This window comes from Thalia democratica, chromosome 1 (genome assembly GCF_965202585.1).
Source record: "Thalia democratica chromosome 1, ktThaDemo2.hap1.1, whole genome shotgun sequence".
NCBI lineage: Eukaryota > Metazoa > Chordata > Thaliacea > Salpida > Salpidae > Thalia > Thalia democratica.
In genome coordinates, this window is record NC_139165.1 from 69,882,917 (window position 1) to 69,899,554 (window position 16,638).

General features: G+C 25.8%; 1 protein-coding gene across 1 annotated transcript; it reads left to right on the forward strand.

The window, feature by feature from the left end:
• The first annotated feature begins 1,120 nt into the window (after positions 1-1,120).
• On the forward strand, positions 1,121-5,647 carry LOC145830267 (small ribosomal subunit protein uS14). The gene is made up of 4 exons (XM_082938217.1): positions 1,121-1,164; positions 3,965-4,045; positions 5,177-5,276; positions 5,525-5,647. The coding sequence occupies exons 2-4, from the start codon at positions 3,984-3,986 to the stop codon at positions 5,531-5,533; spliced, it is 171 nt and encodes a 56-aa protein (XP_082794343.1). The 5' UTR covers positions 1,121-1,164; positions 3,965-3,983; the 3' UTR covers positions 5,534-5,647.
• The last annotated feature ends 10,991 nt before the right edge of the window (positions 5,648-16,638 follow it).

Below are 16,638 nucleotides of genomic sequence, written 5' to 3' on the forward strand. Positions count from 1 at the left end.
TAAAAAAATTAACAAAAATATATTAAAAAAAAATAATAATTAAAAAACAAAACTAAAAAAACAAAAAGTTACTGACCGAGGGTAAGGGTTAGAGGCCGTACGTGTACCTGTTATTTATAAATAAATCTAAACCAGTCCTCGGAAGATAATTTATGGTTTATGTTAAAACATTAATCGTATTATTAATATTTATTTTTTTTTACATGCAATGTCTTTTTGAATAAAAGTATATTCTAAAAATTAACATAAAATTACCTTAAACACAACTTTTAAAGAATTAAGATTTGATAAAGCGGTTAGAAATCGCAATACATTTTACTAAAAACTACACAATTTTTTTAGTTAAATAATGTTTATTACTAACTTATAGCTTTTAAGTTAAATTACTACGATAATTTTTTTAGTCTTTAAAATAGTAGATTTAATTCCTCTTAAATAACAAAAAAATAAGACAACTAAATAAAAAATTTTACTGTTAATGTTTTTAGATCTTAAGTTAAATTGTAAACTTGAAAATTTAATTTTTATTACATCTTAAACTTAGCAATCCACTTTTACAAAACTTAGACAAACTAATCAACAAGCACAGTTGCCAGGTATATATGAGAAAATCGCCAAAAAATTACTTGAGCATGACATGTTAAATCAAAAAAAACAAAAAACTCGTTTAATATTCGAAGTTGTTTATTTTTTGGAATTCTGACACAAAGTTTTACACTTAGAAAGCAAAACTAACAAAAACACAAAATAAAAACTTGTAATGATATTTTTCTTTTTTAGTGCTTACTGTTAAGAAAATAAAAACTAAAGTTTGTGGTCAATTTTTTGACTAATCATTGTTTTTTAAGTAGTTATGATATGATTGAAAAAGTACCACTTATTCTTAATATTTACTAAACTGCTTTTTAAAAGCTTCTACGCATATGGATTTAATTTATGTAAAAAAAAGTACATGTTTTTAAATAAGTTTTTCGATTTTTTTTCTTTTAGCTTATAACTGATATGCAATTTCAAATTTAGAACTGCTTTTTTTTTGGTCTTCTTAAAATTAAAAAAAAATATCCCTGGATTTTGTAACTACAGTTTACATCTAGAATATTGAATTCTTCTAATACTATATTCTGAAAACACATAAATTTTCTTGCTTCAAGCTTCTAAGTGCAGGTTACTGTTTTTAACTTTTTACTAAATGTTTTTGTAATTTAGATAGTATAAAATAAAGAACTTAAAATATTTTAATCTAATTTATATAAATCTTAGATTTTAAATTTTCATGTCATATTTTTAGTCGTAATTAGGCTGTTTTTAACAGTTAAAGTTTAGTAGATCAATGATCTGTAGTTCTAAATTCAAAGTGTTTGTGTTAAGTATTTAAAATGATAAAGAATAGACTTTTAAAATTTGTTAATACTTAAAATTTGCCTTGAATTTTTTGTATTAAGTTAACAAACCATAAATTTTTATACAAAAGCAATCAAATTATGCCTGAAATATTTGTAGCCCAGTTAAGTAAAAATATAATTATTAGTAAAATATATTCCATTTTTATCTTCATACCACCAAATCAAAATAAAATTCAGATATTAAATCAGTGTGTTTATTTTTTAACAATTTTCATATGTAATATAGTTAATTCAAAGTTATTTAGATTTTTATCATTAAGAACTGTTCAGTAATTTTTTTCAAAAATGAATTTATAGTCTTAAAGTTAAGTTTGTTGTTTCATTTAGGTTTTTCTATTTTTGTTGATTAGCATCATAACATCTTAAAATAAAAAATTTCAAAAAGTTTCAGACAAAAACTTAAATACTTTGAATTTGATATCAAGCCATAATTTAGTAGATTTTGAATATTCTTGTAGATTTTATTCAAGCTATCAAATCTATATTATATATTCTTTGAAATTATCAAAATTGATCTTAAAAACTACATCCTAAAGCTAGAGTTAATTTCTAATTAATTGTTCAACTCATACTCAATTATATATTCTTTTAATTATTTTTTAAGAATTTTTAAATCTGTTGGTATTTGAGTATAATAAGTTGGATTTAATAGCTTGAAAGATTTCATCTTGTATGTTTACTTTCTCTTCTTTATATTAGGTTGACACAAGTTTTGAAACTATATAATATACTTTAATGGTTGTAGAATCTATTTTGTAAATATAGTACAAAGCAAGGCTTTTCAATCATGGATGCCTATAAATCTTAAATCAGGAAAATTTTGAATAAAATCCAAGAATTTTGTACAATTATCAATTAAAATCTTGAAGAAACCTGGAATTTCAAACCATTCTATATGTATAGTAATGAAATTTTAATTTGACACACTAATTTTTAATTAATAAATTATGTAATATATTATTTAGACATAAAAAAATACTATTGCAATTTGTTTGCAATGTTATTATAAAAATAAAGACAGTTACTTACCGTGAGATTAATTTATGCTAAAAATAGACATAAAATTTCAACCTTTTAAAACTTGGAAGAAGTTCAGAAAACATAGAAGAAACTTCTCTAAACTCCTGGCAACCTTAAAAACCTAATAGTTGATCCTAAATACTTAATTATGCTATTCTACTTGCATTTGTTAAATTTGAAAACATACCAGGGTTGCCACTTAGAACTTTAAAATTTTCAGGTTTTTTTAAAATTCAACCTGTTTTAAAATAATAGGTATCTCTTAAACCACTGTTTATTTTGATATCTTAAGGTATTCTTTCATATATTTAATCTTCTGTATGCTTGAAACCTTTGTTCTTATTGTAGTTTTTTAGGATTTTTTAAGCTTGATGGTACTAGTAAGTCTTGCCATTATAATTTACTGACTTTGCATATAATTTACCTCAGCAATGAAATCTTTTATCTAACTTAATAATGAAATAAGTTGTATCTTGTTCTAGTATGAGGTTAATTTTTTATTTTATATATAAAAGCTTCACAAGTAAGTGAGTGATATAATTTTTTAAAATCAATTGTTTTAAGATTTTAAAATTTATTCTTGATAAAGCAGCACACAAACCATATAAATAATTAAATCAGTTTTGGAAAGTTCTTTGTTACAAACCTATGGTAAGAAAAAATTTTATTACCTTTTTTCCTGAAATTGAATAAAATTTGCAATCTACATCTCTAAAATCCTTATCAAAAAATATGCCATAAAATTTTAAAACTTGACCCATAAAGCGTCAACATAGTTATTTTTAAGTAGGTTTTTTGCTTGTTAGTAATACCAGAGCTTTCAGACACTTTCTACCAATTATTAAATTAAAAGAATTTTTGAGATATAAAGAACAAACGTTAGCTAGTTATAAAAAGTCCTCATTAAAGCTTGTGCTTAAAAGATAACATCACTTGCTTTTAGACCTTATTTATTGTTAGATATTGCCATTTAAAAATTTTCAAAAATTATAATTTTGGAAGTTTTTTTTTGACTTCAACATGTCATTTTAAAAATAATTTCCAAAATTTAGTTTAATTTAATTGCAATTAAAAGGAAATTATAGGAGTTTTGACAGAAAAATTTAGTTAAAATGTAGTCGAATTAATTCTTTTGAAACATTAAAAAATTTGCATAAAACTTGGAAGTTTAAAAAAAAACAAGTGAGATATATTTACTGGAGCTTAAATGAATTGCTCCAATAGATTAAAAAACAAATATGTTCATGGAAAGTTTGATGTTAATAGCTCAAAAAAGTTGATATATTTATAGTGAACTTATAAATTTCAGAAAAAATTGACAAAAAAGAAATTAAGGTCCATAAATTTATATTAGATACTTAAAAATCACTACATCTCAAAAGTTGATTAAATCTAAAATTATCTTATAAAGCTGTTTTATAGATAAAATTTTCTACTTTCAATTAAGATCTAAGATTTTGTATAGAAAAAAGTTGTTACATATATGCCCTTTCTAAATCTATTATGTGCATCCAACAATTCTTAATTTTATACTATTTCAGATCAAATTAATCTATCACTATGGGTCACGCTAACATCTGGTACAGCCATCCTAGAAAATACGGACGTGGTTCACGTGAATGGTTAGTTATGGTGATTGATTCTATTGAGATTTTTTTAAACAGAATCTAAACTATGGCTGCAGCTTTAGTTAATTATACTGTGCACGTTACATTCTGAAGCTTTTTATAAACAAGCTCTAACTACAAATCTCAAGCAATTTATAGTTAAAATGCATAAGCTTAAATAAACTGTTGTAATAAAATCTATATCTATATAAATCGTCCAAATATCATTATTTCTAGTTGCTCAATAAAGTAAAGATATATTATTTAATGAATACTTGTTAAGGTAAGAACACCATCTAGTTGTACTATTCTTTCCTACACCTAAAGAAAGCTATAGAAAGAAATAAAAAATAATTTATTAGTGCTATTATTCTTGGGTGTATTGAAGTAAATGCAAGTAATTTGCATTCATAACTATATTAATATTTTTTTATACTTATAATTTTTAATCTTTACCCTTATTCCAAACCCACCTTACCCAAACATACAGTAATTAAACTGATGATTTATTTTTAAGTAATTTACATAAACATGACTAACATTTTGTTTATCATAATCTTGTTTTGATGTATTCAAATTAGCTGCATGTTTTTTCAATGCACCCCTTATTTGTAACTCAATTTCAACCAAATTATATTGATCAATCATATCAAAAATAGTATTTTTTTATACTGCCATAAGCTTCTTTGTTGTGTAACTTTTATTTCTTGAGCATGCAAAAATTTTGTGAGCCCATATTTGCTCAGCTTTTCTTAATAAAAAAGTCTTAAGTGTTTCATAAATAGAGTTTCCTATTTTATGTAAAACTGCTGTGATCTAGATCATGTAGAAGAGTAATTTTAGTCCACTTTATTTATTGTTTAGATATAAACTTGTAGTTAAATAATAAATATGTACTCTTTTAGTGTTTGAACTATATTGTACATTAACTTGTGTTTAACTGATTTTATGGTGTATACATTTTCTTTTTATTATTCTTTTTATTACTGTGGTGGACATGTTATTAACTAAGAAAATAATAGTACATAAGTATTTAAAAAAAAATTTACCCTTGAAATCCAAAACTTACTATTTTAATCGTAAACTTTTTCAAATTAAACCAAATGTAAATATTTGCATTTACTAATTATCTATTTTTGTTTGCAGCCGCATCTCAGGAAACCGTCACGGTTTGATCCGCAAATACGGACTCAACATCTCCCGTCAGTGCTTCAGAGAATACGCTGAAAAGATTGGATTCAAAAAGGTAAATTATTAATTTATTTCTTACTACAAAATTTTAAATCTTTTAATAGAAATTCAAGCTCAATCCGCTACTTTATTTTTGTGACGATATAAGCTGAACTTATAAAATCTCTCCTACAATTAGTTTTAGTGTCTATTAAGTTAAAGTAGATAAGTTGATAGGTAATATAAACGAAGTTGCTAGTTATCTGTTGTAATGACTTCATTAATTATAAATGAAAGTTCTTGAGCTATATTATTTATCTACAGCTGGATTAAGTCTGAAACTGTCAAATCTGTGTTTTCAAATGTTCCCCGGCAGATGAATGCACAACAGCGAATGGATAATTAGAACTGTTTTTTACCTTTCTAATAAATCTTAGACAATTTAAATCTTGTTTTTTTATTTTACGATTTTGTTTTTACCTGCTTATTTTTTACAACTCTTATTGTTACAAAAAATACACAAATTTTTAGAGTTGTTCTAAAAATATAATTTAGTATAATAATCACTTATCAATTTTTAATATATAATAAGTTGTTTTCCTTCAGAAAAATTTAACGTGTAAAAAGATCTTTATAAGTATATTTGAACAACAGTAAGTTAAGTAAATTAAAGTTCAAGATCTAACAGATTTATTGCTTTGTGTGGAAGTTGTACTCCTAAACATTAAATGAATAGGTTATTCTTGTTGACTTGAAAAACATTTTGAATATGTCATTTGTAAATTTTTTTTAGCCGCAGTTGTTCAAACTAAATTGCGTTTCTCTTTCATGTTAGCACGTGTCAAATAATGAAGATTTTTTGTAAATGTTTTAAAAACCTAAGATTTTCAAATGCATTAGATACCAATCAACCATTAAATACCAAAATTATTTTAGAGTTAATATAATTACCAAACTCTAAAGTAGCATTTAAATCAATTTGAACCAATAAATACTATTAATCATAAGCCAAGACTTGAAAGGTCGATGACGGAGCAATTTAAATGTGATTTAAAACTTAATTATTCTAAGATTTAAAAGCTTATGAATCTTGTAAAAATAAACGTTTTTTAATAACCGAAATTAATTCATGAATGCTGGCAGCCATATGCCGAAGATTAATAATACCAAGGTTATGAAGGGCAAGAAGTCATGTGTAGGTTAAACTGAAATCTCAATAATTGAACAGAATACATTTATGAAAACAGTCAATTTTGTTCAAATAAAAGTATACTGGTGGCCAGTTTTTGCTTTATTAACTAGTTTAAAATTACTAACTTTATATAGGCCAAAGTCTATTAGTTTCAGTGCTCCTGTCACATTTTACCAACTCTGGCCGGAGGTTAGGTTCCAGCTCACACAATCTGGGTTTCCACCTCCCTATAAGTCAGCAAAATTATGTTTAAACCCCAGAAAAAATTGAAAATCCCTTTAAATTAATTGTTTTTTTTGCATGGTGATTGAAATAAAAAACAGCAAAACCGCTTAGTGTAAAAACAGGAAAATTTTAATCTAATATTATTGATCGACCGAGTCCAAAAACTTAATACTCGGTCTGATCCGAATCTCAATTTTGAAATTTGGACAAGGCCGAATCTGATATTTTAATAATTGGAATTCTAAAGATTTAAGTTTATCGTAGTGTAAATACAATAAAATTACGTGTTATATTTTAACTTCGTAACAATAAGTTTGAACAACGTTCTTAACGTGTTAATAAATAAACGCATTTAAAAATATAACTTATTTTAAAAGCAAACAAATGTCTTGCTGAAGTCAAAAATCTACATAAGAACTTAATTTCATTATTTAAAATTGCGTGCAAACAACTTCAACAATTAACTTGTACTTTTATAATGCAAAATAAATATTGACTTTAATAAATGCTAAAAGCAGAAAAAAAATCACAAACAAAGTTGAAACATTTATCTTTTAAGAGTAAGTTTTTATTGTTACCATAAATGAATGAGATCATAAGCTTTTCAAGTCTTTATATTAATAAAACAAAAGTATTTAAAAATAAAACAGCCGTATCAAATTGAAATATAGTACCAACTATAGTATAGGCCCAAAAAATAATAGGAACTACAATTGTAAAAAAAAGTTTTAAACTCCATTAGAATTACACTTTTATCACTACAAAAAAAAAATATAAATAAACTTAAGCTTATGTATGTTTACTTATTGTCTCTGACATACTAATGAAGACTATTCTTGTTTTTATTAAAGTTGTGGTGGGGAAAGAAAGTTTTTCGCCGGTCTTTGGAAGCAATCGATAACGCTTTTGCTCGTACAAACTACCAGCTTCAGAAAATAATCTTTCAGAATACATAGAAGATGATGGTGCATCATGATATTTCCTTGCTGGTAAAGTGTGGGTATTTTGTCTTGTTCAAGTTCCACCAGTTTAAGACTTTATACTCTTCAGTTTCTGCATTTAAATTTTCTGTAGCAAAAAAACTATTTCTGCTACAATTTTTTCGTTAATAGAACCCTGTTGCTTATCCTCCTGTGTAGCTGCGTTTGATTCTATTTTAAACAAAGAATAGTAAGTTGAAAACTTTTTCAAATAAAAACTTACACAAGGTTGTAGTTTTGGTTTCTCTGGTGGTAATAAAGGAGAATCACCACTTTGATCAGCCTCGAAACAGATATGCATTTTTACATTTAATTTTAGCTGCTCTTCAACATTATTTTTGAGGTAAGAAGAGAAAGCGAAAAGTCGATATCATGGATCAACAGCTGTCGTGACTGACGGTATTTTGTTGTCATTGAGGTTTAAGTTGTTGTTATAGGTATAGAATCTTCTTTCGCAAGCCTCTCTTAAATTTTTGGCTAAAGTTTTACAAACATTTGAAAGTTCTTCTAAGTTTTCATAAAAGTTACAAACGTCGTCAGTGGTCTTGCATGCGGGATCACGCTTGAGAGCAGTGTATTGTTTTTACTAAAGTTTTCGTTACAAAAAAAAGGTTCGGGCAATAGAATAACGTGATTAAATAGTTGCCATTCTTCAGCTGTAATAGGCGAGTCTTGATCACTTTTATAGTTAGCGTTATAAACCGGAAACTTGATTTTAGCTTTTTCAGTCTCTCAAGCATAAGATATGTTGAGTTCGACCTTGTATCTAACTTTTGAACAAGAAGCAAGGTTTTTTGTTTTGTTTGTGCGTTGTCAAAATCTATCTGGATTTTTTAGAAATTTGCTAGCTTTAGAATAATGGCTGAAAGAGAAAACTAACTTTTGTACCTTTGCTAATAGCAGTTTTATACGATCGTCCTAAAACAATGAATTCTTAATTACTAGCTGAAGTGTATGGATAAAACAAGGTACTGACGAGATTTTTAACAATGATGTTGCCTTTTTAATGTTTCTTGCATTGTCTCGCAGAGAAAAAAAAACGTGAACACGATCCAAGACAATATTTCAATTACTAAGCATATCCTGAATGTAATTACAAACGTTTTAGCCAGTGTGATCACCCTCCATTTCCCAGCAATGCAAAACAAGATCTTTGAACTCAAAATTTTCATTCAACTAATGCGTGGTTAAAGAAATACATGGTTCATTTGTAAAAACAACCTTAAAATAACTGAGATTTTTTATTCCAATTATACGCTCTCCAAAAATGATACAATAATATGATAAATTATTGAAAAATTAGTAAAAAAGAAAAGTATATAAATTCTATTAATCCTTATCGAAAAGACATAAAACTGTATTTATGGTGTGCGACTCGATAGTCGAAAGGTTTTTTCGTGCACCAGGTCCGATGACCAAATATTCTGGCGTCTTTTTTTTGTCGTTCAATAAACTATTTATCCAACAAGTAAATAAATAATCAATAAATTCTAAATATAGACTGAAAACCATATTAATCAAACAATGGATACTTTAAATAGTTACACGTTCTGTGTAAAATGGAAACGGGTCAAAAATGTACGAAGGATTATTTTTGCACGACTGTAAAAAAAATAAACAGAAAGAAAAAAACAAAAAAAAAACAGAAATAAAACAGAAAATAAAAAACTAAAAGATAAAATAAAAGTTAAAAAAAGCTTACGACCGAGAATAAGGGTTAGAGGTAGCAGTGATAGAAAAACATAAAAAATAAAAAATTTAAGTTTATAATAATAAAAAAATTCAACCCGTGCAAAAATGTCTTCGTGCAAAAGTTTCTTCTTGTAAAAGTGTACCTTCATGCATATTTGACTCCTACCCTTGTAAACTAGACCTCCCTACTAAAAACTCCATAAATTTATCCATAAAATACTTGTCATAAAATTTTTAAGATAACCTTAATAAAGATGTTTAGAAAAATATCCTAGTTAGGCCTGGCCTGAGCTATGCAGTTAAGATTTCACTAAACTGAGGTGACCTGAGGAAAACCTTACTAAAATAAAATGAAATAAATTATCTACAAGTATATATTTTTTTTGATTCTCGTAGGAGAATAATAAAAATGTTATTTGAACCGAAATAGGTACACGAGCAAACATAAAAAGTTTAAACGTAAGATTAATAAGTATGAGGGGTTATCAAAGAAGCTGAGCTTAAATGTTCTAACTATGTACATAAATTTATTTGAGAGTCTAACAAAAATGATTTATCATAGTTTTTATATTGTTTGCAAAACTCTAAATCAAAGTTGAGAAGGCTTTTATAAGTGTGAAAAAGTACTGTTTTATCTACTTAAGTGTTAAGTCATTAACTATTTTCATATTTCATTTAACAATTCAGAGATGTTTAAAAATTTAAAGTGGTTTACCGAATCCGAATCTTATTCTAAAACTAAGATTCGGCCGGATCCGAACCCGAGTCTTATTTTTAAATAAGGATTCGGCCCGATCCGAATCCGAGTCCGAATAAAGGATTCAGTAGATCACTAATACAATTTCAGTACAAAACTGTGTACCTATGGCACTACCTATCGGATAAAAACTTTCTGTTTTATATCTAATACAATTTATCTAAAGTTTGCTTGTTTAGTTATACTTAACTAAAATTAGAGCTCAAAAACCCTCGAATTTCGTAAACTTCTTTTTAAGAATGTGCTTATAATCAGTTAATGACATATTTTACTTTGTGTACCTTAAAAACATGTTCTTAACGTTTAAAATTCTTTGTTTTTTTGATAATTTCCCTATCAATTTGCTATATTTTATGGATTTCCTTATAATTTTTTTTTGAAATTTTAGTTGGAACCCTGTACATTGCCCATAAAAATGTTAAGGCCCACTCTTTGTATATGTAGTTACATTCGCTTCTAGAAAAGCATTACATTTTTGCTTAAAAACTAAGTGAATAAATTTAGTGTCTAACTAAAATATGAGATTAATATAAAAAGTATGTGATGTATTCTAAAGCTATTATTAAATCTATCTTGTAATTCGAAAACTGTTTTTCTTAACTTTTGTCTTCAAAAAAAATCTTTATAGAGATTGCTGCTGGTTGCCGAGAGGCTTTTTTAGTTCGATCTGTCAATTTTTTTGTAAAACAAATAAATTCTACTTAAATAAATTACTTGCTTTCAATTCTTTTCGCACCATATGTTTAAGAAGTTATCTTAATTCAAATACAACGAGTTGTAGGTATCTTTCAGGTCAAAGATTACTAGAAATTCGTCGAAATCTTTATTAAAAATTTATCGCACAAAATACCTGAAATGCTTATTTATAATTAACGTTTTTGCCATACTTTTTAAATTTCTTATAGTTTTTATGGATAAAAGTAGAAATTGTTAAAAATATTGCTTATAAAACCATTAAACAGCATTTTTCCGTAAAATTAATGATTTAGAAATTTTTCTGTAGGTTCTCTATTGTATTTGCTTCAGCCTAATTAGATAAAGTGTGGTTTAAGTTATTTGACCCTCAGTATTGCCGAAAAATATTCATGACCCTGAGTTTTAAGAAAAAAAAATCGAAGAGTACACAAACAATTTGTATTATTTTTTAGTGGGAATTATACCATATCAGATATTAAAAAACGACTAAGATACATGAATATAAGTATTTTTGTGTAGATATTGGAAGCTTTATTTATAAAATAAAAGTAAAATAAATAGTTACATTTGGTAAATTTTATTACATAACTGACTACCGAAAGCTTATTTACAAGCTACTACAGTTCTATGTATAATCTCAGCGAGGCTGAGTTTAAAGGTAAGATTAGTTATTTTATCCTTTCTTTTTATAAACTTACTTATAGGTAGTAAATTAATTAGATTTGTACTTTTTTGTCTTATAGTGACAATATATCTTAGAAACAACAAATAAGACGAATTGGCTGCACTTAAACTTACATATATAAAGTCCTGGACAAGACGTTAAAAGGTATCCGTGGTGTGCTACTCGATAACCGAAAGGTTCTTTGTGCACCAGGTCGTAGGACCAAATACTTTGAGCGTATTTTTTTGTCGTTCAATAAACTATAACAATCTACTTACATACTTAAAAAAAAAAAACGATTTTGAACTATCACAAAACTTATTTAGAGTGTTTTTATAAATATGAGTTAAAATCTACGCATATAAATTTTATGTAAATTACCATGCATACTTTAGAAAATACTGCTAAAGAAAAGCTGTACATGATTTGAAATTAAGACTTTATCTGGTCAGTAAACTTTTGATCAATTTCTTTATTTGCAAATAAATGCTGTCAGGTAGCTGCACATTTTCACTACAAGCCAGTTTGGTGACATGGCCAACTGTTTGGTTTTATATATTTTCTATGGTTTAGAAATTAGTTTACACCTTTTAACTTAAAACTTACTGGTCTAGACTAGGAGAAATTTAGAAATTAACACGTTAACAATGTCACTGACTTTTGACACAATTATTTTTATACATAGACTAGTTCTTTTATGGCTGACTTTTCATATTGACAAAATAAAATAAAATTAAAACCTATTCAGTATTATAGTCTTGTCAGTACATCCTAAGACTTCCCCTTTTTACTTTTGTTGATTAAAACACAATATAAACCATATTCATTAACAGAAGGGTGTTACAAAAGAAACAAATATCGTTTCTTTAGTTTTCGAAGTGATGATTTAGAATTTGATGCATAAACTTAGTTTTGTATGAAATTAAAACTGTTATGTAGCTACCATTAGTGTTTTTAATCAAAAAGTTTAGGTATAATTTATAGTTTAGGCTGAATAAGTTTGAAGTTGTTAAAGTTATTTTTGTTTAAACACTAATAGTTAAAAATTACTTTTATACTGTTGTGAGATTATCTCTACAATAGAAAATTTGTTGATATGTGAAATACACTTCATCTAATGCTTAACATCTTGCTTCGGAAGCGCCATTGACAGACCATCTTTATTATAAGAAGGCTTCGTAGGTCACAATACATTTCAAAATCTTATTAAAAAGCCAGAAAGCTCTAGACGTAGTTTTAAAGTAAAGTTGATCTTTATAAGTTCTAGTGCTTACTTACAATTAAAACAGGAGTATATTTAAAAATATCTTATATAAAAGATTTAAAATTTCTGGTTTCGCACATGTTATTTTTAAGCTATAACTACTTCTTAAGCCACATGTATGTATTTGGTACAAATATTTGACCCGTGGACCGTATTTTGTTTATCTTTGTTTTGAAAAAACTATATAAAAATGTTATTTCAAACAGTTAAAAAATTGATATCATTTCAAAACTTTTTGTTCCAAATTTAATTTTTACTAGTTTTAAAATTTGATATCCTTTAGTTAAACGAGTTTTGCTTATAGTTTTATGACGTGAACTAATTAAAAAAACTAAAATTTATTTGTTAAGGTTGCACTAGAAAAGTGGTATTAGAATAAGAATGCTTTCATTTTACAAAATAGCTAAAAAATATAGCTGAAATCGGTTATGTGTGTTATATTAAAAAAAATATGTACAAAATACTTAATAATAAAAACAATGATGCAAGAAAATAATAAATAAAATAAAATTCTGTTTGATTCTATTGTTTTTCGTCTGCTTGTTCTTTTTAAATTGTTAGCTTTCTTTCTTTTTCGGTATTTTCCATATAGAAGAATTCTATTTGTCGCAATGACTAGTAACCTTCTTCCATCGATAAGGCTGAATTTCAAGGTATTTTGGTCGCTCAGACGTTTTTGAAGAGAAGTGTTGGACGACCGCGGTTGCGTTTGTCAATGACCAAATTATTTTAAAATAGAGGTTATGGGATTTGCTCGTCGTCAATAATCAAAAAATTACCTAATTGAGGGTAAAATACTTAATGCTGAGACTACTACCTATCAGCACTTCTTCGTTGGTTATATTTTGTCGCCATTTAAATCTAAGGATACAACAGAAAGACATATCATATGGGAGGTGTTGATTTTCTCTTACTGTACACTCGACAATACAAATTTCGCTTGAATTCGGTAATGACTTTTTTTTGAATTTAATTTATGAATCTGAGCTATCATAAATAAGTTTTCAATTTAAGTACAGTTTTTTAGTTGCATTACTTATCGCATTATTTATCATATTTGTAAAGTAATTATCAGAATGATAATAATTTATTTTTTACAAATTAACTTGTGAATCTGAACTATTATAAGTAAATCGTCAATTTAAGTACAATTTTTTAGTTGCATTACCTATCGCTTTATTTATCATATTTGTTTAATAGTTATCATATTTTTTACCCAAAAGTTATGAAATCATAATTTTATAACTTAACGAACAAATTAATTTTTTATTTATGTAAAATAAAATGCACCGCTTCTATTTATTGTTATTATACGCAAAGAGAACTAATTTCTATCGAAAACTTGTATTTTTCTCTATGTCTGCTATCAAAATTTTGCTGTTTATTTTTGTTTTCAAAAAAAAAAATTATGTAGATTTGTCATAACTGTAAATACTACGTGTGAATTATACTACTTCATTGTTTTGATAGCAAGCTTGTATTTCAAAACAAACTCAATGAAATTTTTAGAGTATGTGATTTAGTGAACAAAATTAGTTATGTTTAGATAAAGTTCTGTATTAATAAGTATTTTTAAAGTAAATTGGTTTTTTTAAACTAAAATGCTAAATGTTTTTTTTTAATTTGAAATGAAAGCACTACTTTTAAGATTTTATTGTACAAATAATAAAAAAAACCAACAAGACTAGTTGTTTTCAACATTTAAAGTTTTCCTAAAGTTTTTGTATCGGTAAATTATATTTCGAACAAAAAATAGTACAAATAAAATGCTTATAAAGATCATAACTTTTATTAATTTTCGACAAAAAAAATTCTTGTTGAATAAATTAAAATTAGTTTGGTAAATTGACCTAGAGTTAAGTTTTAAGATATACCTTCAACTTTTTTACCAAAAGTATTTTCTATGATATAAAAGCTAATTATACTGTTCGTAACTATATAGGTATAATTTTTGAACTAATTTTGTGAAATACTTTAATCGAATAACTTTAGAGAATTGATTTTTCAAGCTAAATCTCAAGTAAAATTCAAGAATTTTATGTTTAAAAATGTACAAAAAAACTTGTTAATTAATTAAATAAATAAAAAATAAATATACCTTAAAACTAACTTATAAAAAGAGATGAACAATACTAATAGCAAACATGTGAATACTTGAATGATAAGTTACAAATTTTTAAAGAAAGAAAAAATGTAATACGCTGAAATATTTTTACGTTTAATTTACGTTTTATCAGTATTTTGTGCTAAAAGTGTAATTTTTATTTTATTTAATAATTTTATTTGAACAGTAAAAATAATTTTAAACTTTAATAGATAAATAAATTATTGTATATATTTTTAATAATTCTAAATAACTGAACTTAACTTTTATAAATGAAAATTTAAAGATAAGTACTGTAAAATTTAAGCTTTTAATAAGATAAAAAACAGTAATAATATTAACAACAACAAATTTTCTTCTACTTTAAAACATGCTTTTTTATACTTTGAATACTTGTCTAAGTCTAAAATTGTAATAATAGAAGGCAAACAATATTTTTAAACTTACAAAAAGAAGAATTTTTTTCATTGATTTCCTTAGAAAACGTGATTTTTTAACATAAGTTTGCTTAAAACAGTTATCTCAGTTTACTATTTGAATACTTAATTTTATATTAAAGTATATACATCTATAACTTTTTTTTTTACATTGGCATGCTAATAAAAACCAAAAAAAAAAGAACAAAAGTTTGTAAGTATTCTGAACTTAGTTCAAAACAGTAATCTGAAAAAATAATCTAAAGAATAACCAGATAGAAAATGCTGCAACCTAGACTAAACCACTGTTATTGTAACCAAACAAATCAACTTTTGAACAAAAAAAAAGTTGGGTATTAAATGACAAATAATATTAAATACTTAAACTAAAGTAAATAGAGTAGAAATAATCACTAATGACCTTGATACTCACTTTTTAATAGATAACTTTTAGGTTAATTCTGGAACTTTCCAAAACAACATATATTTTTTAAACATAATGGTAGCTTAATCCATAACTTACTTCCTTGGTACGATAGCGATTTATAACCTATTTTGCTGTTGAATCTAGGTAGGAAAACGTTTGTTACTGAAGACCTCGTATGGTATTATTGACACTTTTTACACACTAACAGTAACTATTAAAAAAACCTGGTAACAAATTATTGTTAAACTTAAACATAAACAGACCTATTTCATATAGATTCAGGCTTTCAACATCTAATATTTTTATGAATTTTTAGTTCTGTTACACTATCATCATATTTCTTATAATGTATGCATCTAAGTGCTCTGTTTATGAGAACATTGATATCATTTATGCATTTTTTATTTGCTTTTCCTTAGCACAACAAGCCATATCTAACATTGCTCATAAACAAAGAGTTAAAAATCAAATATAATCCTCTTTCATTAAAGAAATGTCTGGTTTTGTACAATACACCCAATGTTTTTTGTAATTTTGTTTTTATAGTTTCTATGTGTTCTGACCATTTTAAATTGCTGTTATAATTATTCTCAAATATTTATAGCTATTTGTGTTTGTTATAACTGTTTTACCTATTTTTACATTAAAATCTATGCTTTTCTAAAAACTATTTTTTGATCGATGTAGAATCATGCTTCTGGTTTTGTTAAGGTTTAGTTTAAGTTTGTTTCCCATAAGCCAATCTGATACCTTTTTTAGTTCTGTGTTAAAAGTTTTACTGTCATTTAGGTATGTGTCTTTTGTGAAAGTTTTGTATAAAATTGTATCATCTGCAAAGTTAAGGACGTTAAGACTAGTATTATTCTGTAAGTCGTTTATATGTATTAGGAATAACAACGGATCTAATACTGAGCTTTGTGGTATCCTAACTTCACTTTTTTCACAGGTTGAATCATATCCTCTAAAACTAACGAACTGTTTCCTTCCATCTAGATATGAACTGATTAGTAGATGCATATTT

Coding starts and splice junctions, on each gene's coding strand:
- LOC145830267 (XM_082938217.1), top strand. CDS start 3,984: ATGGGTCACGCTAACATCTGGTACAGCCATCCTAGAAAATACGGACGT. Junction 4,046..5,176: donor GGACGTGGTTCACGTGAATG/GTTAGTTATGGT, acceptor TTTTGTTTGCAG/CCGCATCTCAGGAAACCGTC.